Here is a 25,936-nt window from a genome sequence, read left to right as displayed (position 1 = left end):
TTCTATAATCTTCAAATTGTGGCTCTATTGCCAGCAAACAAAAAAACTGGAAAACTTCCCGTAAGGCAAAGTGTTTTAGAATAAGATAGCAGTTAAAAGGAAAAAACTAAAATTTTTAAGGGCTCATACCAAGATAGAATATATTAAAATTTATTATATTACAATACAGTTGGCATTCAATTTACTTATTTGTAAAATAGAGATAATAATAGCCCCCACTTCATGGAGATATATAAAATTTTTGACAAATCCTACCATGTTATGTGTTAATTTTTTTAATGATCATTTTTCTTTTAAACAAGTATTTAAAAATAAAGTCTTCTTAGTGCCAAAATTTTATAGTTTTGTAAAAGAAGCAGTAAATCTTACCTTTCAGTTCTAATTTTTTGCTGTACCTGAATATAATGAGAAGGAGTTGTGGGGTCATTACAATCAGAACAAAAATGATTCGGGCCTACGGAAAAGCATATTATTAATATTATGTTCTATAAATTCAAATTGGGGCAGAAACATATTTTTAATATTTCAAATGGAAAGAGCACCTTTTTTATAACTAAAGAAATTAGCATATTCAGAAAAAAAAAGTAATTATGAACATCCTCCCATCACAAGAAAAATTTCAATAAGTTGTTTTAATATTAAAATTTATAATACCTCAATCCTTTTCAGGACTAACCCACTATGAAGTACTCTCTCTCTCCTCATAACATCTTCCCTTTAATGGCATTTTCCTCCTTAAAATATTAACTTTGGTTAATCTGCTAAACTCCTCTAAATATTTAACCTGCCAGTCAACAGCATACTTAGACTTCATGGTATATTTCTTTAATGGATTCTTCCAAATCCTTTTCTTGGAAACCTTATTCCTCTCCCAAATCTATTTCATATCTACCATTCCTGATGCCTATTTTACTCCTTTATTTTATCTGTAACTTCTTGACTTTCAATAGAGGAGAGGCATTAGAGATGGGCATGTAATGTGATATAGTCTATGCTCTACATACAATATAGTCTAGTGGTATAGTTTATGCTATTCAACGGTTCATTTAATTTAAATGATTCTTTATTAAAAAGTTAAAAGTAGGGAATAAATTTAAGGAAAAATCAGTGAGGCATATAAATAAAAAGTGGCAATAAAACTTATGCAATTAATCGATTTTCTATTGTTATTTTGTTCCCAAACTATCACAAAGCTCACAAAGTAGTTCACTTTAAGTTGGACTAAGAGATTTTGGAGTTTTTGTTTTATTTTTCTTTAAATGAGATTCCTTGAAAGTAAATAATATTTATATTTGAGGTAGAGACAATGGTTATATCAACAAATATATACTTAAAAATTGATTACTTAACTGATCTGGAGTCAGCATATACAACACAGAAAACTTCAATATTAAAAATCCTTCATCTAAGCCAATACTACCTAAAATTCCTAGAATTTATGACATTTAGAACAAGGAAGCATTATCATCACACTCAGCATCTGTGAAGATAAATAGTTCTGCACAGTTTGTAAAATAAATAGTCCTGCATAGTTTGTAAGGTGCTTTTTACATTTATTCTACTTGACTATCACAATTCCATTGTGTTTATCCCCAACGTTCCTTGTCAATATGTCTATTTCAAATTTAAAGCATTGTCAGAGTATTTTATTTACTCTCATTTAAGACAAGTTTTCTTCTTTTATGTCATCTTTCCAAATTCACTGGTATAATAGTGACCTTTTTTAGATACTTAAAATTAAGTTGCAAAATTCTTCATAATGATAAACAGACATACATAAAAACATACAACACATTTGATTGAATATACCTACCACAATATAGTGATCAGTTAGGAGAATGTACGATGGCATAAAATTAAATTTAGTATGAATGTTTCCCTTTAAAGAAAATTTGTGCTCAACCCTTTTAAATCTTCCAATGGAATCCTAGATTAAAAAAAAAAATAGATCACCTTTCACACATTTAGCATACTTTAAAATGCACTGAAATATATGTAAGAAATTTTCTCACATAAGCAGTAATAGTTTTCACTGAATCTCTTAAGTTTCTTCTTTTATTCCTTTACCTTTTTTGAAAAAAATTCAAACAGTAGTTCTTATATTGTGTGCTACTTAATTTCTTGCTTAAAATTTTATTGTTTAAAAATTTAGTGGGAATACCTTTAAAACAGGTATGAAAATAGCTTCTGATTTAGTAAAAGGAAGTAGTCTAAAGATCTAGAACCTACTATGTTTCCAGGAACACTGCAAGTATTCAATTAATGTTAAAAGAATGAATTGTTCATATATGGATATACAAAGGTATGAAGAAGTAAAATTCAGTTTTGAATACTACATTAAGTTTTAACTTATCAATACTTTACATCAAAAGGTGGGGATTCGTCCATTGTTGTTTCAAAGGGCTAATAACCTTATTACACATGATTTCATATATCCTTGAATAAGAATATATAAGCAAAGTAGACAAAAGTCTCTTTTTTGTCTCAACTTAAAAAATGTTTTTTTTTTAAAACAGTATTACTTTAACATCTTTTTCTTTTTAAATTCTAAATTCCAAATTCTCTCTTTTTTCTTTCTCATTCCAACCCCTCCTACCCTATTATGAGGCAGGCTATATAACATCAATTGTACATATGAAATCATGTTAAATATGTTTCCGTATTAGTCATATCACCAAAAAAGGAAGAAAAACAAAGAATGTAAGAAAACCATGCTTCAATTTGCAATGAATTCATCAATTTTTTTCTCTGGCAATAGGTAGTATTTTTCATCATGACTTCTTTTGTATTATTTTAGGTCAATATTATACTAAGTCACAATTGATCACAAATACATTATTATTACTGTTTTCAATAATATTCTGATTCTGCTCACTTTGTTTTGCATCAATTCATAAGTTTTGCCAAGTGTTTCTGAAACCATCCCTCTCAAATTTCTTATAGTAAAGTAGTATTCCATCATAATCATATAGATTGATAGTACTACATGATTATGTATGTAGTGTTGCCTAATAATCCATTTTTGATGTGAATAGGTTTTCAAAACTACAAGCCCTCCTCTCCACCTTCTCTTCTTTCTCTGCACCTCATTTGTATAATACAATTAATATTTTTACCTTTTCCTAGATATTTTGCTTTTTAAAGGCCATATCCTATTCAACTCTGCCCCAATCTTTCTTAAACAGATGGTATACATTTCCATGTAAAAAAACAATTTGTCCATGTTAAGTTCCTTGACATTAATCTTTGATACTGGCTCTTATATGTCAAATTTTCCATTAAGTTCAGGTTTGGTTAAAACAAAATCCTGAAAATCCGCTAATTCATTGAATGTCTACTTTTTTCCATTCCTCATGGATAATTTTAATGGATATGATATTTTTGGGCACAGGCTTATTAGTTCTTTTGATTGCTGGCATATATGATTCCAGAATTTGTGGTCTTTTATTGCGGCTGCTTATAAGTGTTAAAAAATTCTAATTGTAGCATATTTAAATTTTTGTTTACTTGTGAAATTCTCTCTTTGATTTAGGGGTTTTGAAATTTGGTGATAATATTCTTTGTGTTTTTTCACAAAGGATATCTTTGAGGTGGTGATCAGTGGATTATTTCTATTTCTACTTTCCCTTCAATGTTCTATCAGTCCAGGACAATTTTCTTGGATTATTTCTTGCATTATTGAGTCAAGATTCTTTTTTTGGACAATTTCAGATTGTCCAATTATTCTTATATTTTCTCTCCTTGATCTGTTCTCTAAATCTGATGTTTTTCTTATGTTTCACATTCTGTTCTATTTTTTTTCATTCTTTATATTTTGTCTTGTTATTTTTGGGTCTCTTATAGCTTCACTTGTCCAATTCTAATTTTCAAAGAATTATTTTCCTCTCTAAGACTCTGTATCTCCTTTTCTAATTGGTTAATTTAGAAAAAAAATTAATATTAGTGTAAGCACCTCTAATCCTGTGGTTAGAGAACGGTGCTTCTAGCTTCACTTGGACTCTCCCTTCTGACCTGGTACCACAAACCAAAAGCTCCACCCTCTTGCAGGGTCCCTGCCCACTGCTTCTGTACTCACTTGGTATCCTGGTCCTTTTGGCCCAGGGAGCTATCTGGGCAACACAGCTGGGCCTGGCATTCAAAATCAGACTCTGACTTCCCAGCCTGTCTAGAAGGTCTAAGTTCCAAACCCAACTAGTCCCAGGGCTTCTGAAGGCCATTTCTGTAGAGATAGCCTAGAGGTGTTTGCCCTACACACCAGTTAATCCCAGATTGAGGTCTTTCTTTGGGTCTTCTTGGGTAGTTCCAGGAGGGTCAGATCCCTGTTCTGCCCCCCTGCTCTCCCCTTCCACCCTGCCCCCCCCCAGGCACCTTGAGGGCAAATTTGCTCTGTTTGTGGGAGAAATCTGGAGACCCTGAAATTTACTGATCAACTCTACCATCTTTCCAGAATCCTCCTCAAGAGTTGTTTTAATTTGTATTTTTCTAATCAGTAATGATTTAGAGAATTTTTTCATATGCTATACATAGCTTTAATTTTTTTTTCTGAAAACTTCTATCACTATCCCTTAACAATTTACCAAATGAAGAATTTTTTTAAATAAATTTAATTCAGGTCTCTATATATCTGAGAAAAGAGACTTTTATTTAATTTTTATATATTTAATTTTTCTATATTAGTTCATTGTTATTGATACCTTTCAGCAAAATATAGTTTCCCTATCTCTTTTAATTAGGTGTATTTTTGCTTTTGCTCTGTCTGAAATCATGATTACTTTGTTGTTATTCAGTTATGTCAGCTGTGTCCAAATCTCCATGACACCATTTGGGGTTTTCTTGAAAAAGCTATTGGAGGAAGCTAAGACAAACAGAGTTAAGTGACTTGCCCAGGAGCATACAGCTGGGATTACACTGGAACCCATGAAAATTAGTCTTTCTGATTTCAAGCTGGGCACTCTTTTTGTTATGTCACCTACCTGTATAATGACTACTACCTTTGCCTTTTTTATTTTAGCTGAAGCTTAGCAGATTCTGCTTAAGCCTTTTTAATTTTTTTTCCTCAAAAGTATTTTATTTTTCCAAATACACATTTTTTAAGTTTTGTATACCAAAATTTTCTCTTTCCATTAGGCAGCAAGCAATCTTCTATAGGTTAAAAATATACAATCCTCTTTAACACATTTCCATATCTCATGTTGAACAAAAAAAATTAGACTAAAACAGAAAAAACACTAGCAAGAAAAAGCAAGCAAACAAAAATACCAAAAAGAATCATTCTCCACAGTTCTCTCTCTGGATGTAGATGGCATTTTCCATCTCAAGTCTTTGGAATTGTCTTGGATTATCGCAATGCTAAGAACAGCTAAAGTCTGCCATAATTGATCATCACATAATCTTGCCAGCACTTTAATTTAAATCTTTGTATGTATTTCTGTTTCAAGAGTATCTCTTTTGGATTCTGGTTTCTAATTGATTCTGCTGTGTGATTATTTTATGAATGAGCACATCACATTCACAGTTATGATTATTTATTGTATTTCCCTTTATCCTATTTTCTTCTGCTTAGCTTTCTCTTTTTATCCTGTCCCTCCTCAAAAGTTTGACCACTGCCTCCCTTTAATCTACCTTCTTTTTTGTCACCTCCCTCCACCATTCCTTGTCTCCTCACTTTCCAATTTCCCTACTACATAAAAGATAGATCTCTTTACCTAAATGAGTGTGTATAAATATTTTTCCCACTTTGAAATATGAGAATGAGGTTCAAGCGTTGCCAACCACCAACATTCCTTTCCCCCCTTTACCTTGTGCACATTTTATGTGAGGAAATCTTCTCCAATCTACTTCTCCTTTTCCCCTTCTCCTAGTGCATACCTCTATCATAGGCCTTCATTTTTTAAAGAAACATCTCAACATAAATGATTTATAGGGTTGCCCTGTCTATATAGAGTCCTTCTAAATATCCCTCTAAATGATAAAGTTCTCAGAAGTTGCATGTATCATCTTTCCATATAAGAATCTAAACAGTTTAACTTTATTGAGTCTCTTATGAATACTCTTTCATGTTTACCTTTTTAGGCTTCTCTTGAGTCTTTTACTAGAATGCCAAATTTTCTATTCAGCTATGGTCTTTTCATCAAGATTTTTTTTTTTTTTTTTTGCTGAGGCAATTGGGGTTAAGTGACTTGCCCAGGGTCACATAGTTAAGGAAGTATTAAGTATCAGAGGCTGGATTTGAATTCAGGTCTTCCTGACTTCAGGGCTAGCACTCTTATCCATTGTACCATTTAACTGCCCTAAGAATCCTTACAGAATTCTTTAAAAAATTTTTTTCATTAAATATCCCTCCCCTCACCCCCAAAGGATTATACTGTTTTGCTAGGTAGATTATTCTTGAGTATAATCCTAGCTTCCTAGCCTTCCAGAATATCATATTATAAGCCTTCAATTCCTTTAACATGAAAAATGTTAAAATCCTGTGTGATCCTCATTGTAGTTCCCAGATATCTGAATTGTTATGGCTGTTTGCAGTATTTTCTCCTTGACCTTGAAATTCTAGAATTTTACTATAATATTCCTGGGAGTTTTTATTGTGAGGTCTCTTTCAGGAAGTGATCAGTGCATGCTTTCCATTTCTATTTAACTTTCTGGTTTAAGATAGTGGGGCAGTTTTCCTTTATGATTTCTTGAAATATGATATCTAGGCTCCTTTTTTGATTATGGCTTTCAGGTAATTTTCATAATTTTCTTATATCATTCTCATTTGTTTTCCCAATTTTTCCTCTACTATACTTCTCTAACTCTTTCAATAATTCTTGTTGAACTTGTATCCAATTAGCACTTTTCTTTAAGGCTTTGGTTGTAAGACTTTACAAATTGTTGTCTTCTTCTACACTTGTGTCTTGTCTTTCCTGCCTCTATAATAGTTTTTTTTAATGGTTAAGTTCTTTTTTGCTGTTGTTTGTTTATCTTCTTAGCCCATTTCTTGACTTTGAACTTTATGGTAAATTTGAGATCTACTCACCTCAGGGAGAAGGGTTACTCTCCCAAGGTTTAAGCATTTTCATGCTGTTATTTTCAGAGTTAATTCTGGGGGTCTTCAAATTCTCAGTGCCTTCACAGTGGGATGATTCAGAGACAGGTGTGTTCCTTGGTCTCCTGTCTTTACCCAGGAGGGGCCCTATTCCTCTGCAGCCACAAACACAGATACTCTTCCCTGCCTTAGAACTGTGGCCAAGATCCCTGATCATTTGTGACTGATCATAAGCCTAGAGCTAGGATTCGGGAAAGGAGGATGGGCAAGAGAGCTACCAGCCAAGAATCCTCTGTAATCTCTTTCTGATGAATCGCCTGATCCCCTTAGTAACTGAGAGCTCCCCAAACTGCTGCTGCCGCCACTGATTCTCTGCTTCTAGGGACCATCCAGTGCTGTTGCCATACTCAGGCTGGCTCCCTCCTCGTGGCAAGGACCTCACTTGCTGACCTCCCAAGTTATTTTAAGCTGAAAAAAAAGTCCCATTCCAACCCCTTGCTAGCTTTGCCACTCTACAGTCTGATCTGAGGTATTATTTTAAAGCTGTTTGAAAGGGAATGTTACAAAATCCAGCTGCATTGCTTCCTGTACTCCACCTCTTGGCAATAAGCTTTCAACACTGGCAAACTCACTGAGAAGGAATTGTGAGAAGCAAGAGCCTGGTAGGATGGGTCGGGGAGACAGTGGTGTAATGATCAATGTTCTGGGGCTCCTGAATGTCTATCTTTTGCCTGAGTACATATCTGAAAATTCTGGAGTCGTCGTTGGATATGGGTACTATACAACTCAAGAACCAAGACAGACTCACTACTAGGAAGAGTACTACATGTTGAAGACTTCTGTTCCAAGTTCAGCATCAAATTTTGCTGACAGTATCCTTTTTTCCCATCCCTTAGCATTCCAGGGGGACCACCAGGATAAGATAATTAGCAAGCAAATCCTTAGTTAATTGAAAATTAGCCTTTTAGAACCTCTAAAGATCTGAAACAGTTTTGAGACCACCAAATAAGTCTCTCAAAAAAGTAGTAATAAAAAACGAGAACTTGGACAAACAACAATGGAAACCACTGTACCTTCTGAAGAATTACTCTAGTAAATCAACGTGATATGCCATTAGAGTTTAATTATATTAACTAATTAAAATAGCTAACAAATTGAGAGGCAAAAAACAAACCCAGGAATATGTGAACACAATCATAAAACACTTTTCATACAAATAAAATAAGATCTAAACTGAAAAAATAATAATTAGCAGGCTAAACTAATTTAATAAAAAGATCAATTCTCTCTAAATTAATTTATTCAGTATCATACTAATAAAACTAGCAAAAAATAAATTAATAAAGCTAGGAAAAAATAACAAAAACTCACCAGGAAGGACAAAAGGGCAAGAATATCAAGGGAATTAATGCAAAAAGAATGTAAAGGAAAATGGTCTAGCCACAATTCTATCTCAAATGACAATTCAAAATGGTAATCATCAAACTAATTTGGTATTGACTAAGAAACAGAGTAGTGGATTACTAGAATACATTAAGTACACAATACACAGTAGGTAATGACCATAGTAATCTAGTATTTGAAAATATGATAATCTCAGTTTTAAGGACAAGAACTTACTATCTGATTGCAACTGCTAGGAAAACTGAAAAGCAGTTTGGCAGAAACTAAGCAAACATCAACATCTCACTATATAACAAGATAAGATCAAAACAGATACGTGATTTTGACATAAAGAATGATACCATAAGCAAATCAGGGGAGCATAAAATAATTTACCTGTCAAGTCTGTGGAGAAAGGAAGAATTTATGGCCAAACCAGATATAGAGAACATTATGAAATGCAAAATGGATTATTTTAATTACATTAAATTGAAAAAGTCTTACACAAACAAAACCAATACAATTAAGACTAGAAGGAAAGGAGAAAACTGTGGGGAGAGAGATTTATAGAAAGTGTCTCTCATAAAGATCCCATTCTCAAATATATAAAGAATTGAGTCAAATTTACAAAAATGAGTCATTCCTCAATTAATAAATGATCAAAACATATGAACAGACAGCTTTCAGATGAATAAATCAAAGTTACTTACAATCATATAAAAATGTTCTAAATCACTATTGATTAGAAAAATATAAATGAAAACAACTGGGTCAAAATCCTGGGTGTCAATTCCTGGACATGGAGGAGCAGACCAGAGTTTTTGCCCAAGTAGAGCGGGGCAAAGAGGAAGAACTGAAAACTTACATGGCCTTAGAAGTATCTTTAAATACAGTTGCATAAGCCCCTGAAGCTTAGGATAATGCCCTCCACCTTGGAAACAGAACCCCACTTTGACAAAGAGTTAAAAGTAAAGAAACAGAATGGGAAAAAACACCAAGAAAAATTTTTTATGACCATAGGAACTTACTACAGTCACAAGGAAGAGCAAAATACAACTCAGAAGAAGATTAAAAAAAAAAATCCAATCTCCAATATCCAAAAATGCCAAGAAATAATATGAATGGGTGTAATAACATGGAAGGGCTCAAAAAGGATTTTGAAAATAACATGAGAGAAATGAAAAAAAAAATTGGGAAGAGAAATGAGAGCAATGCAAGAAAATCATGTAAAAGTGCTCAATAGGTTGGTGGAAAAAAGTCAATGTGGAGAACAATGCCTTAAAAAGCAGAATTGGCTAAATGGAAAAAGAGGGCACAAGAATCACCTACCCAGCAAAACAGCATAATCCTTCAAGGGGAAAAAATAGATAGTTAATGAAATAAAGGACTTTCAAGCATTCTTGATGAAAGGACCGGATCTGAATAGAAAATATGACTTTTAAATACAAGATTCAAAAGAAGCATAAAAAAATTAAACAGCATAAGAGATTTAATAAGATTAAACTGTTTACATTCATACATGAGAAGATACTTGTATAACTCATGAAAACTTGCTCATTATTAGGATAGTTATGAGTATATACAGACAGAGGGCACAGATATGGATTGAATATGAAAGGATAATATCTAAAACCATAAAATTAATGGATAAGAAAGAGGAATGCACTGGGAAAAAGAGAAGGGGAGGCATAAAATAGGGTAAATTATCTCACATAAAAGTCAAGAAGAAACTTTTAAAGCAGAAGGGAAATTGGGGGAGATCTAAAGAGGAGTGAGTGATCCTTATTCCACTCATCAGAACTGGCTCAAAGAGGGAATAATATAAACGTGTGATAGAAGAGAAGGCAAATTGGAAAAGGAAGTAGTCAGAATTTTGAGGAGGAACAGGGTAAAAGAGAGAAATAAAAGGAAAGAGAAGGAGAGAGAGAGATGAGAAAGAATAAGATAGAGAGAAATGCATTCAGCAATCATAACTGAAAAAAATTTGAAGCAACTTTCTCTGATGTAGGCAAGTATTTCTTATTTCTTAAGTCTGTAGAGAACTGAATCAAATTTATACAAATGGAAGTCATTTCCCAATTGATAAATGAAGAAGAGATATCAACAGTTTTTAAATGAATAAAAGCTATCTCTAGCCATATGACAAAGTGTTCTGAATTGTTAATGACTGAAAGAATGCAAGTTGAAACAATTAGGAGGTACTACTTTTTGCATATTAGACTGGCTAATAGGACAGAAAATGGGAATGACAAATGTTGTAGGGGATGTGGAGAAAATGAGACATTAATGCATTGTTGATGAAGTTATGAACTGATAACCATTCTTGAGAATAATTTGGAACTATGCCTAAAGAGCTATGAAATCATACTGACCTAGCAATGGCACTATTAGGCATATATAAGAAATGATGAGCAGGATGCTCTCAGATAAACCTGGAAAAACTACTTGAACTAATGCAAAATAAAATGTACTATGTATAAAGAAACAGCAATATTGTAAGATGATCAGCTATTAATGACTTAGCTCTTTTTTTTTTTTTTTTTTTTGCTGAGGCAATTGGGGTTAAGTGACTTGCCCAAGGTCATACAGCTAGGAAATATTAACTGTCTGAAGCCAGATTTGAAGCCAGGTCCTCCTGAGTTCAGTGCTGGTGCTCTGTCCATTGTGCCACTTAGCTTATGCCCCCGACTTAGCTATTTCAATACAATGATCCAAGACAATTCTGGAGGATTTAACAATGAAAAATGCTATCCATCCCCAGAGAAAGAACTGATGGTGTCTGAATATGGATTAAAGCATCCTTTTTTAAGCATTATTTTTCTTAAAAATTTTTGGTCTGTTTTCTTTCATAAAATGACTAATATGAAAATGTTTTGACTTTTTTTTTTAATAACTTTTTATTGATAGAACTCATGCCAGGGTAATTTTTTACAACATTATCCCTTGCATTCACTTCTGTTCCGATTTTTTCCCTCCCTCCCTCCACCCCCTCCCCCAGATGGCAAGCAATCCTTTACATGTTGAATAGGTTACAGTATATCCTGGATACAATATACGTGTGCAGACCTGAACAGTTTTCTTGTTGCACAGGGAGAACTGAATTCAGAAGGTATAAATAATCCGGGAAGAAAAACAAAAATGCAAGCAGTTTATATTCATCTCCCAGTGTTCTTTCTTTGGGTGTAGCTGCTTCTGCCCATCTTTGATCAACTGAAACTGAATTAGCTCTCTTTATCGAAGAGATCCACTTCCATCAGAATACATCCACAAACAGTATCATTGTTGAGGTATATAATGATCTCCTGGTTCTGCTCATTTCACTTAGCAATCAGTTCATGTAAGTCTCACCAGTCCTCTCTGTATTCATCCTGCTGGTCATTTATGGAAATGTTTTATATGACTATACATGTAAAACTATATTAAACTGCTTTTCTCCTCAATGATGGGCATGGGGAAGGGAGAAGAGAGAAAAGTTAGAACTCAAAGTTTTAAAAATAAGTGTTAAAAACTTTTTACATGCAATTAAGGAAATAAATACTAAATAATTTTTTAGAAGTTCAGTTGCTTAGCCTTCACTTCACTTTTATAAATGGACAATGGCCAAAAAGGAAGTTTATTTCAAAGAGTTTTTGAAGAAATCAAACTTGTAGGAGAATGTCATATATATTCAGCTCAATGACCCTCACCATCTGTAGCTACAGCTATTGCAACAAAATTAAAAACAAAAAAATGTATATTATGTTAAATGTGACTCTTATGAGACAAAGCTTCTTTTATTCTCAGTATGTTCTGAGAAAACAAGAAAAACAATACTATCTATCATAAAGACATTCATTAAAAAGTGTTTCAAAGAGCTGAAGGTTAAAGTACTGGGACTTTTTATTTATTTATGAAATTTTTATCCAAACAATCCTTTCCTAATGATGCCAGATAACTGAGACCTATTGTATTATATTCTGGGTGCACCCTGTCAGATTGGCTAAGATGACAGGAAAAAATAATGATGAATGTTGGAGAGGATGCGGGAAAACTGGTCCATTGATGCATTGTTGGTGGAGTTGTGAACAAATCCAACCATTCTGGAGAGCAATCTGGAATTATGCCCAAAAAGTTATCAAACTGTGCATACCCTTTGATCCAGCAGTGCTAGTACTGGGCTTACACCCCAAGAGATACTAAATAAGGGAAAGGGACCTGTATGTGTCAAAATGTTTGTGGCAGCCCTGTTTGTAATGGCTAGAAACTGGAAAATGAATGGATGCCTATCAACTGGAGAATGGTTGGGTAAATTGTGGTATATGAATGTTATGGAATCTTATTGTTCTGTAAGAAATGACCAACAAGATGAATAAAGAGAGGCTTGGAGAGACTTACATGAACTGATGCTAAGTGAAATGAGCAGAACCGGGAGATCATTATATACTTCAAAAACGATACTGTATGAGGATGTATTTTGATGGAAGTGGATTTCTTCAACAAAGAGAAGATCTAATTCAGTTCCAATTGATCAATGATGGGACAGAAGCAGCTACACCCAAAGAAAGAACACTGGGAAATGAATGCAAACTGTTTGCATTTTTGTTTTTCTTCCTGGGTTATTTTTACCTTCTGAATCCAATTCTCCCTGTGCAATAAGAGAACTGTTCGGTTCTGCACACATACATTGTATCTAGGACATACTATGACATATTTAACATGTATAGGACTGCTTGCCATCTGGGGGAGGGGGTGGAGAGAGGGAGGGGAAAAAAAGGAACAGAAGTGAGTGCAAGGGATAATGTTGTAAAAAATTACCCAGGCATGAGTTCTGTCAATAAAAAGTTATTATTTTTAAAAAATTAAAAATATTCTGGGAGCACTATAGATTTTTTTGGTGGTATCTATCATTTACAGAGCTGTTTTTATAAGAAAATATGTTCTGAGTTTCAGATGGCCACCTTAAAAACAAAGTTTATGAACTCATTCACAAATCAGAGATTGCCTATAATTGAATCTTTTAAATATTTGCTCATTTCTGGAATCTAGAAAATGAACGTAATATATAAAAAGACTGATGATAAAATAATTTTCCCCCCTTTAATGAGAAAATTTCCAAAGTATAATTAAAAGTAGATTCAGTCCAAATTACTAGCTTAAGCATTTGTTTAAGGTGTAAATTAAGAAAAAACAAAGACCTTACCTGAACATTTACCTCTATCACACTGGACTCTTCACTATAGTTTCTAGGATTCCACTTCAGTATGAAAATGGGACCAGACAGATGAACAGCATTCCCCAAATAAACACCATTAATCTTAACTGAGACAGTGGTAATGGAGGACGGTGAGAAGGCCAAGATTCTAAAATGAGAATATGCATAAATATATGATTTTTTAAATTTAGGTTTCTTTTTATTAGAAAAGGTATATGGGTACGTGGAAAAGGCACAGTTGAGAAAACTAGTTTCATTTTTCTGTTTTCTAAGAAAAATAGAATTGGTTTACTTTGGACAAAGTTGAATTGCTTAAGAAAGCTGAATCAAATGTTACTGGAGGCCTTGAAGATGAAAACTAACTTCTGAGGTTCTTTCTAGCTCAATGTCTATGATCCTATAATTCAAATCTTGAGTTGCCTCTAAAATTAGGTGGGTGGTCAAAGGAGGGAAAATGGAGTCAAGAAAATCTAAGTTCAAATCTTCAACCTCAGATACTATGTGACCATGGGCAAGTCACTTAATCCTGTCTGCCTCAGTGTCCTCATCTATAAAATGAGCAACTGAAACTATAGAACAATAAAAACAGCAACAAAATAAAGGAAGAATGATCCTGACAATCAGTTTTATCCTAAAGAGGAGCTGGTTCTTTTAATCATGCTTTTGAAGCTTTTAGTACACGGCCTAAGCTATCATACTTTTGATAACTGGGACCTCAATGTAACCTCAGTGAATCTTGTGACTATTTTATCTTTACATTTCATGTAATTATTTTATATCTCCAAAAAGGTCAAAAAGATCTCATATGTGCCAAAATATGCATAGCATTGGATAATAGTTGGAAAAAAATAGGTCTATAACTAAAATATTTCACTGTAACAAATGGAAAATAAGAGATTTACATGAAAAAGTTTGAATGAACTAATGTAAAATCAAAGAGAACAGAACCAGAACAAGATACACAATGACTACAAATGATGTGAATCAAAGGTACACTAAAACTACTCAACCCTGAGTAATTGGCCCTGAAGGTGTGAAAGTACTTCTCTGCCCCAAGTAGAGAAATAAGGATTATAACTGGTTTTGCTATGTTGCATGGGAAAGAACTCATCTGGATAGGAATGGAGTGGATTGAAACAACTGTAATGTAAAAAATAAAAGTGTCTGGAGGGAAAAAAATTTTTTAAAGGTCTTTGCCTTACGAGGTTTTCAGAGTTTGAATTTGTCTCTATATAACAATTCCTTGTCTTTCTTCTAACTGCTTTTCCTTTTCCTCATATAGGGAACGCCTCATATAGAAAGTACATTTTTACTAGTTAATTTACTATACAGCATTGTTGTTTAGAATAGAATTTAATGTTGGTCCTTGATTTTTTTTTTTTTTTTACTGTAGGGGAGTTTCCTTGAAGAAAACAGATTACTATGATGACACATACCTCTTTCATGCTCAAAGTCAGACCATTTATTCTATTGTTTCTTTTTTTTTCAGAACGACTTTTCTTTGCTACAGTGCTAATTATGGGGTCATGAGAAATGATAGAGAAATGACAGTTAAGTGAAAATAAAACATCAACAAAAAATATTTCTAAATAAAAATGTTTCTATAAGTAGTACAAATAAGAAATTTTAAGTCACAAATCAAACTTTCTGTTTTATGAATTGTTCTAGGATTTTCGTTAAGTCCTCTTAGAAATATTTTATTTAGCCAAGTAATTTCACACTGGCTTTGGTTTGAACACATCAAAATGTTGCCCTATATAATTCTAGATATGTATGTTACTCAGATTAAAAAATGAAGTATCTCTCTCTAAGAGAATTATTACCAATGTCCTATATCCTATGAATTTTTATTATTTCTTACAAGGAAGGGCTAAGGAGGAAGGGGAACTGACAGTGATATAAAGAATATCAATAAAATATTTTTTAAGTATATATTTTATCCCTAAAATGTTCAGAGAAACTCCTCTAGGAAATTGATACAATGAGAAATATTTATTAAAATTTATATTTAATTACTAAATCAATATTTACCATTGGGATCAAATGTTCCAATCAAAAAATAAGTCACTTTTTAAAAAAATAGTATTTTTATTATATTCAGTTAGTAAATCCAGTCTCATCACAGCAAAGTTTGTATTCTACTTTCTGAATAAAGAAAAAAGTTATTCACTGTATGAAATGTGAGATAAGAGAATAACTGAGTGGATTTGAATAAATCTTAAAAATTGTCATAGTCCAAGAAACTGGAAACTAAGTGGATGTCTATCAGTTGGGGAATGGCTGAATAAGTTATTTTATGTAAATGTAATGGAATATTACTGTTTTATAAGAAAAAAATCAGCAGGATGATTTCAGAGAGGCTTGGAGAGACTTACATGAACTGATGTGAGTGGAGTAGAGAACATTGTACAGAACAATAAGATTGTGATATCCAACTGTGAGGGACTTGGCTCTTTTCAGCAATGAGGTGATTTAGGCCACTTCCAATAGACTTGTTTTGATAAGAATTATCTGCATCCAGAGAGAGTACTATGGGGGCTGAATGTGGATCACAACATAGTATTTTCACCTGTTTCGGTTTTGCTTGCTTGCTTGTTTCTTTCTCTTTTTATTTTCTTTTTGATTTGATTTTTCTTGTGCAGCATGATAAATGTAGAAATACGTTTAGAAGAATTTCACATGTTTAACCTATATTGGATTACTTGCTGTCTAAGAAAGGGAAAGAGGGAAGGGAAGGAGAAAAATTTGGAACACAAGGTTTTGCAGGGGTTAATGCTGAAATGAATCTTTGCGTGTATTTTTTAGTTTTTTTTAAAAATATTGAATATATTTTAATTCTTTTAAATGTGTCATCAAAATATGACAATTCTCTTTTAATCAGAATATTTTATTAACCATAATGCTCTACTCCTAAACAACAGCTATTCTAGATTACTGTAAATGAGAGAAATGAACTATGTATCTTTGCATGTATTTTGAAAAATAAAAAGCTATTATAAAAAAAAATTGCCACATACAGGTTCTTCTTTAGCTAAAAGATCAATGACTTACTTGAGTTCAGAAAAGGCCATATAATGATCCCTCTTAGTAGTGGGTATCACAGAGACAACTAACTCTCCTCTTGATGCCTTCATAAAGGTAAAAAGCACAAGCTAGATCCCTACTACCTTAGCAGCAATTCTTTGTGCTTCTTATGATTTTGAGTTCTTCCCTCTTCAATTCCCGACATTGCCCTGAGATCTTCCTCTTTTCTAAACTTAAGGTATTAACCAATACAATTACCACATAGCTAATTTTACAAAGCACTTTCTTGGACGCAGTGAGAAAGTGAGAAAAGACAGGCACTATCCCTCAAATCCTCAAACTCTGAAAGCAGATCTCAGAGTATTGAGTTATTAGTAGCAGCATCCATCCCATCAACATCTCTTAAAGGTTTGTTAGGAAGAGTTGAAGAACACTTCACTTAACTACAAATGCCTTGACCAAAAAAAAAAAAAGAGTTAACTGGAGAAACTAATTGTAGTTAACTAATAGAATATTATTGCAGTGTAAGAAATGAGAAATATAAGGAATTCAGAGAAACAAGGAAAGATAAGACTTGTATGAACTGATATGGGGAGAAGTAAACAGAACCAAGAGAACAAACATAACAACTCAATTAATATAAAGAAAAATAACATTAAAAAAATATTTGAATTCAGATCAAATGAAATGAAATGAACATCTGAGACCTAGAGAATGAAGATGAAATGAAATTCCCAATTTCAACAAAGTAATGTTGCATATATCAGAGACAGTTTTTGCTTAAAGGTTTTTCTTTATTACCAATAAGGGCTGGAAGAAATGTGGTTAAACATGGAAAAACTGTGGTGTTTAAAAATGGCATCAATTGTTTATTTAAATCATTATTTCTAATAATTTCAATAATAAATTAACAATAAACTATTTGATTAATAAATTAATATTTTAATAATATTAAATTATCTATTTTAATTATTTTAAATAATTATTTATTCTAATTAATAAAATAAACATTTTGGTGATAATTATTTAATTAAAGAATTATTTTAATAAATGAAATCATTTAATATTTAAAATTAATTTAATAATAAAATAATTGATATCCATTTTAATGAAATAGTTAAATTAAATTAGAATTTTATTTAATAATAATAAATACTTTAGTTGTTAAATTATTAAAACATAATTTTGCCAATGTTGTCGTCAAATCTTCAGAGATTCAAGAATGCTATTATTTACAACTACTTTCCAATGTAAAAAGAAATTATATTGGGAGAAGAAAAATGAGGGTAAAGGAGCAATCAAAAATCCCATGGAAAAAGCGGAAGACAGGCAGAGCATTGGATAGAGCACATAAATCACTAAAACTTGTCAAGAAAATCTAAATTTAAATTTGGCCTCAGATACGTACTAGCTATATGACCCTGGGCAAATCGCTTAACTCCTTCCTGTCTCCCCCCAAAAAAAGTTCCATGGGAAAAAATCAACTAAAACAATCAATTAGAAATGTGAAAACTTCAGGAAAAAAAATTTTAATTAAGGAAGAAAATTTGATTATTTATACCTCCTTTCCCAATGTTGTCCAGCAAAGGCCATTAATAACTAAACACAAAATTTAATTCTTACATATTAATTTAAAGCTTAATAGGAAAAGACAAGAAAATCCTTAGATGTTGTTCGTGTTGCCTAGGAAAAAAATCAACCTTGGAAAATAACGTATTCATGGGGAAGTTCATTCCCAATGATTTATTCCTTTAAATACTAATCTGAAAAAAAATTCAAGATTTTTCTGTACCTGATGTGTGTAGAGAAGTGAAGTTTCTCTAATGGTTCATGGATAGAGCTGCTATACAGAAATGATTTGGGGTTTGTGATAAGAACCACTGGCCATTCACCAAAAATCAAATCTGTAAAGCTAAAGAGATCATGGTCAAAAGCAAAGATCCGGTACCTGAAAGTCAAAGGTTAAAAAGGTAATTTAGTTATATGAGATTAATGATAGAGAATTTTTATAATTAGCAAAGGTTAAAAATAACAATTTACAACATCAAGATTTTAAAATGAATGTCATTTTTTCTCTTTCTTTCCTTCTTACCTAATACTAAATCCTCATACTTCATTTGGTCTGGAGCAAGACTGTCAAATTTAAACAACTATGAACCAGTTGCTACTTTAAAAGCTATCTGAAATCACCAGAGAGTAAAAGAATAGTACTACAACAGTCAGTTTCCCAGAAATTACTTCAGTGGAAACATCATCAGATTAACATCGCTAGAGTTTATTAGTCTCAATTCCATCACCAGCAATGTAACTTTGGATCAATCATGGAAACTCTCTAGCCCACTTTTCTCTCTATAAGATCAAGGGTTGACCTCTAGATGACCTCTAAGTTCTTTCTATGTCTGAAATTTTAGAAATCTGTTAACACAGTTTAAGCTCTCACTGATGTTATTGAATATTTTAAACCATTTGCCTGATTTAAAGTCAAAGCACATACATTTAATAAAGTCAACTTAAAACTTTAAAAAATGAGTAATTCAGTGAAAAAAACTTTAGGGCTTGAAATTAAGAGGAACAGGGTTTAAATCTTGGCACTGCAATGGCACCTTAAATAAGCCACCAAATCCTTCACTATCATGATTTCCTCACATATAAAATTAGGGACCTGGTCCTGATGATCTCTATAGTCTAACATCTGCAATTCTGTAATTTCACATAAATCACTAAAACTTGTTCATCAGATTTGATTTCCCAATTGTATCAGAAACAAATTTTTTAAATTTATTTTTAAACTGACAAATATAAACTATTCAAAACTACTTATAATTAAATTTTCCTCAATGTTAACTCTTTCGTTATTTTTATCCCCTTTTGTTTTATTTCCTTTCTATATACTTCAGCCATTTTAATAAAATATAGTCAACATATATATTTTTCTTGATTTTGCTTTCTTTTGGTTGCATCATTTTCTGTTTTTCCATATTTTCTTACATCATTTTAATAATATGAAAACATTCTATTAAATTAAATACCATAATTGTTGAAATTTTACAATATTAAGACATGTAGATTATTTTCATGTACCATAAACATCATGAAAGAGTTCTTTTTTTTACAACACCCTTGGAGTAAATATTCCACTAACAAGATTATTGAGTCACAGGGTATAATCACATTTGTAACTCTTATTGTAAACTGTCAAAATGGGGAAATTGGAGTATTTTAAAATATTACTAGCAACAAATTAATGTGCCACTTGCCCCACGTTGTTTTACCATTTTTATTTTTGACAATTTGGCAAGTTGAAGGTACCTTCATTAATTAGGGTACTTTAATTAATTAACTAACATCAATTAATTTATTAATGATTTTAAGTTTGTATTTCTTTTATGAACTGTATATTCACAGATTTTGACCAAAATTTATTCATTAAAGACTGAGTATTGACCTTTTGAGGTTGAATTTGTTCCAAATAAGTTATGAACATCAGGATTCTATCTGCTATATTTATCAAAGAGATTTTTCCTCCCAATCCACTGTTTTTTTTCCTTTGTAGTCAAACCTACCTACTTGATTCCCCATAACTTCTTTTGTTACATTAAACATAGACCAATTTATTTCCCTTCCATGTTTGTGAAATATCTTATCTTCTTCTAACTTATTTATACTTTATCTCACTGATTTAATTAGAATTTGTGATATATGGTGAAGGGAATACAGTTCTAAACTGTTTTGTTTTGTTTCGTTTTTTGGAGGGGGTTATTGGTTTTGTTTTGCCATATTACAATTCAGTTTTTCTAATGTCATTTATTAAATGAATATTATATCCCCTAGGATTTGCTACCTATCTGATTATCATTCACTAATATTTTGTATATATGTGATTCAAATTCTGGTTTCTTTATTCACTCATTTATCATTTTGTTTTTGTCACTACTTTGGATTAATGCTAAATAAATGACAATTACAGTTTTCTAATGTTTTGAAAAGTCCCAAAGGATAAGTACCCCTCTTACCAGGTTTCTCCTCCAAGTTTCTTGATATTTTTGACTTTTCTATTTTATTTATTTAATCCAACATCACACGAGTATTACAAGTGATATTCTATGAAGCCCATAAATTATTTTGAGAAACATTAATATTTTTACCATAAACATTCAAACTATGTACAAAGAATGTCACTTTAATTTTTTTAGCCTTTGTCATACTTTTAAATTACGTTCATTAGGATAGAGCACCAGCTCTGAAGTCAGGAGGACCTGAGTTCAAATCTGGTCTCAAGACATTTAATACTTCCTGGCTATGTGGCCCTGGGCAAGTCATTTGATCCCAATTCTAAAAAAAAAATTATGTTCATTAAAGGTCTCATTTCAGAGTATGTTAATAACCAAGTATCTGATACTTTATAAATTATATATATAAGTTCTTTTTTACCTCTACTTGAAGTTTATAAAAGTACTATTAAATTCTATAGGTTATTTTATATTTCTTTATCATATTGAATTTCTTTCTTATTTCAACTGATATTTTTGTTGCATTCTTTAAATTTTCTAGATAACTGTCATGTTTAAATAATTTAACCTATTTATTACCAATGTTATTTTAATTTCTTATTACCTTCCTGAGATTGCTAATATGTTTTTAACAATGTTAAAAAGAATTGGCAAAATCTTTATGTTGTAGCTATTTTCACTAAGGAAATATAATTTTTCTTTATGTTAGTTCCTGAGTTTAAAGAAAAATCCCATGTCTATTCTTTCTAATATTTTTAACATGAATGAGTATTTTATTAAAGACCTTTTCTCAATCTAATAAGATCACACGAAGATGAATACTTTGTATCTGATATACTGAAATTACTTTTCCTAATGCTATCATTTTAAAGTATCATCCACTTATCTATGATTTTTAAAAGTGAATTTGCTTAAATACCTATAATGGATATGTATACATATATTGTATTTAACATGTACTTTAACATATTTAACATGTATTTGTCTACCTGCCACCTGGGGGAGGGGGTGGGAGGAAGATCAGGTGGGAGGAAGAAGGGGAAAAATTGGAACAAAAGGTTTTGCAACTATAATGCTGAAAAATTACTCATGCATATATCTTGTGAATAAAAAGCTATAATAAAAAAGTGAATTTGCTTGCATATTTTAATATATATCCAACTTATTAATATGTAACAGGAATACATTCATTCTCATTTATAGAATCAGTCCATAATTTTGTTATTTACAACACTATCTTAATAAGATAATATAATATAATGTAATATTTTAAGAGTTAAGCAAAGTTTGTTGTTGTTACATACTATCTTACTAGCTCAATGCTCAAAGAAATTCTCAACTTCTTTATGCGATACAATAATTATATAATTATTTTAAAACTTGTTATTGTTACATTACAAATGCTTATAAGGACCACTTAGTACAGTAGACAAAAGCCTGGTCATCAGAAAGCCTTAAATTCAACTACTTCCTCTGACATATACTAGCAGTGTGTTCCTCAAGCAGCTTAACTCTTTAATGCCTCAGACTATTTGCTAAGAATTAAAGTTACAGATGAGATGCATATGTGATCTGCCCCAGTGGAGAAATACAATACTGAAACCACAAATTTGAACAAATAAATAAAAGTTCATAAAATCCTATTCCTTTAAAAATAGAAATACTGACAAGAACCCAGGGAGGAACACTTTGGCTTACTAAAGAACTTAATACACATCAAATCATATCTTCTTGTTGAGGAAAGGGAAATATTAGAGAGGAATCAGTCAGAGTAACCTAATAGTATTGACACCCACCACCCAGAGCCTCAAGAATTGTATAAAATCTTAGAATAATTATAGATTTAAGATTCTTCCTGGGATGCCATATCCAGAGTAACCACAGGATCAAGCCACTGTCCAGATCTGTAGCCATTTTTCATCTTCTAAAACTTTAAAAACTGAGTACTAGATTAACTGTACAGTGGAGTAGAATAAATTTCAAAACCAACTACTAACAGCTGCTGATGCTGGAAGGCAGTAGACACTCTTTATAAAAACTTTGTTCTGTACCACAGAATACTTCTCTCTATAGAGATCAGTTACCTATTTTTAATAGAGTGCTTTTTTATGTAGACAGAAATGGAGACAAATAGGCACATTAATTTGTTGCTGGCAGAACCATGAATTACTCTAGTCACAATTTAAATTTTGCAAAAAAAACCTAAAGGAATTATTCATTTTTTTTGACCAAGTGATCCTACTAATAGTTTATACCTTGAGGAAATTAATGACAAGAAAGATACCTGTATAAAAATATTCATAGTAATACTACTTATGACAGCAAAAAGTAGAATTGTATGCTCAACAATTAAGAGAATAACTAAAAGATCATGGTATAAGAATACAACGTAATATACACTGCACAAAAGAGAATGACAAATATGAAATGTGGGAAGAATCATGAAATATAGGTAGACTTTAATAAATAATGCAACGTGAGCACGCCAAATTCAATATAAACTATTGCTGAATTATGTGAATAAAAACAAAACAGCAACAATACCTAGATAAAAAAAAAAATTAGACTATGTTGGTATCAATCCCCAACTTTTAAGAAATGGAAAATACTTAATTGTAAAACTGCAAATACTATCACTCTTATATTTTTAATGGTTTAATTTTAATTAAGTTAATTTAATTTTGATGGCTTTGGGGAATTGTAAAAAACTCAATTTGGGAATATGCTTAGGTTTTTTGTGTAATATATCAAAACAATTCATCAACAAACATTTTAATAGATTTATATCTTCAACTAAAGTAGCTTTATCCTAATATTTTATCATCTATCCCTAAAGATAAGTAAACTGAGTGATCAAAACCTCATATTCCAAATTCCTACCCAACCTGCAGCCTACTAGAAGACTGATATCAAGTCCAGGATAAAACAAAGTAGTCTCGTCCCCATGGTTATCTCACCTCCTGTTTTCCTTCCAGTCTCCTAGTTCCAGTTCCAGAGTGCCTTTTGGGTGTCGAGTGTGCAAAACAGGCATCATTCCACCAAGTAAATGGAGATGGCCACAAAGATAAGCTATGGCAGAACTAAGTGATAAAAATTTAAAAAATTTATAGGCTAAGTTAAGACACAATATCTTAGTATGATCCCACAGAATAATGGAATAAAAAGGTGTCAAACCTAAACATTAATTTTGGATTTAGAAGTTCTGCCTCACCTCATTAATGAACGTATTCCGGGTACTGGAGAGATGATAGTAGATGTTGTATAATGTCCAAACCAAATAGTATGATTGCTATATCTAGTTTGCTCAGTCAGTAAAAGAAGTTCCTTCATTTGCTTCTGAAAGGGTACGGAAATCACAGGATCTTTCATTAGTGCCCAAGCTGAAATATGATCTAGTTAATATATAATTTTCTTTGACTTTTTACTAATGTTGATAATAAACTAAATTTACATAACAGTTCATATTTTTCTATGTATTTTTCTGTATAAGAAACTTATACAGTTTTAACCACAAATCTGTGAAATAAATAAGTTATTACAAAAATTTTACAAACAAGGAAATATAAAATTATGATTTGTCTAATATTAAAAATAAATAACTCAGTGACTCTGAAGAAAAAAAGAATTTAGTTGTTCTGTTTAATCTACTTCACTATCTTCCTAAAACATATATAAAGCCTTTTAAAATAAAATGATTATCTTTATAAGACCGAAATATGGGGGCAGTTGTCCATAAATAGTTTTATACAAAAACTAAAACCTCATTTAGGTGCCAGAGAAGGTATACCTGTGGTTCAAATCAAAATATTTTTAATATAGCAAATCATTCATTTTCTCTAGGTCACAGCAAATGTAAGTTTTATAGCAAAATTTTATCTAGAGCTATTTAATGACAAATAACCAGGATCTAATTTCAATTGTTCTCAAATGTGATCATTACACAAATTTAGTGCAGTAGTAGTTGATAGCTAACATTGTTGTTTTGTATTTTTTTTTTTTAATGCTTTAACTATTTACTTAACTTAAAATATGGGCTACAAGTAGAAAGTGGCGATAGGTGGGGGTTAGACATATGAGAAGGCATACAAAGCTGAAATCTTGTTAGAAGATGTCAGGAAAAAGAGGCTCCTTGCCCCTGAAATACTGACATTGGGAGTGTATGTGTGGTATGAGGGAGAGAGTTGGAGAGCAGGGAGCCAGGGAAATAGGATAAGGGGTATAATAATACCCCTTAATGAGAGTTGAAATCAAAGCACACACAGCCTTGTCACTAGCTTATCACAGCAAATCAATAATGTTTATTAAGCACTTATATACTATGTACTGTATTATAAACAGCTCCTGCTATAACAAGAGTGAAAATTCAAGAACCCATCAATAAAATCACATATATTTAGTAAATCTCAAGAGGGTCTAATGTACTACAGCCAGTTAAAAAAAGTACAAAGAGAATTAAGATTTTTACCATACCTCATTTAACATTCCAAAGAAATTAAAGGGTTTCTTGGGCCCTGGGGTGATGGTAGCATCCACATAGATGAAAGAATAGTTTCCAAAGGGGGTCTTATGGATGTAATGCATAGAGCCATGCCTACGTAAGGCAGAGTATCTCCTACGGAAATAAGATAGGGATGTTTTTAATGTAATCTGAAAAGAACGGAATTTAAATTTTCACTGTGAGATCACTCTAGATTTCACTTTCTAAGTGAATTTCTAAGGAATAATTTTGCATCTAACAGAAAAGGGCCTAGAATGAATTCTAAAAATTGTCTGAAGTGACTCTTTACATTTTCTTTGTAAATATTCCTTTGAAATAAAATGCCAAGCCCACAATATGCATCACACATCTTGTGGTTAACAAATATACAATGCTTGTTTTTGTTTAGTTACTTTTCAGTCATGTCCAACTCTTCATGGGTTGGGTTTTTTTTGACAGAAATACTGGAATGGTTTGACATTTCCTTCTCTAGATAATTTTGCAGACGACGAAACTGAGGCAAACAGAATTAAATGATTTGTCCAGGATAACACTTAGTGTCTGAGGCCAAAACATTCATGAAGAGGAGTCTTCCTAACTCCAGGCTTGGCACTCTGGTACACCATGCAGAGGAAATCTATCTACACTACAATTCTCATACATAATAGAACACAAACAATGTGATAAAGATATAATTGATTATTCCAGCATGTTTTCACTTTAATTTTTTTCTTGTTATTACTGAACTTTAAAAAAAAAATTCCATCATGTTCTGAATATCCTGTTGATAACAGAGAAGACATGATTCTTGCTTTCCAGAACTT

General features: G+C 31.9%; 1 protein-coding gene across 2 annotated transcripts in view; it reads right to left on the bottom strand.

Annotated features, from left to right (window-relative positions):
• Positions 1–25,936, bottom strand: part of TMEM62 (transmembrane protein 62) — a 50,977-nt gene that overhangs the window by 13,467 nt on the left and 11,574 nt on the right. For both annotated transcript variants that reach the window (XM_051977177.1, XM_051977178.1), the window contains 7 exons: positions 25,106–25,247; positions 23,847–23,971; positions 23,593–23,715; positions 18,418–18,573; positions 13,590–13,749; positions 1,814–1,927; positions 370–454 (listed from right to left, as the gene is read on the bottom strand). In XM_051977177.1, the coding sequence (XP_051833137.1) occupies positions 370–454; positions 1,814–1,927; positions 13,590–13,749; positions 18,418–18,573; positions 23,593–23,715; positions 23,847–23,971; positions 25,106–25,247 (905 nt within the window). The remainder of the gene's footprint in view (positions 1–369; positions 455–1,813; positions 1,928–13,589; positions 13,750–18,417; positions 18,574–23,592; positions 23,716–23,846; positions 23,972–25,105; positions 25,248–25,936) is intronic.

The sequence above is a fragment of the Antechinus flavipes genome, chromosome 2 (genome assembly GCF_016432865.1).
Source record: "Antechinus flavipes isolate AdamAnt ecotype Samford, QLD, Australia chromosome 2, AdamAnt_v2, whole genome shotgun sequence".
Lineage (NCBI taxonomy): Eukaryota > Metazoa > Chordata > Mammalia > Dasyuromorphia > Dasyuridae > Antechinus > Antechinus flavipes.
Note: the sequence above shows the minus strand (reverse complement) of the source record. Positions and strands in the feature narration are given on the sequence as shown.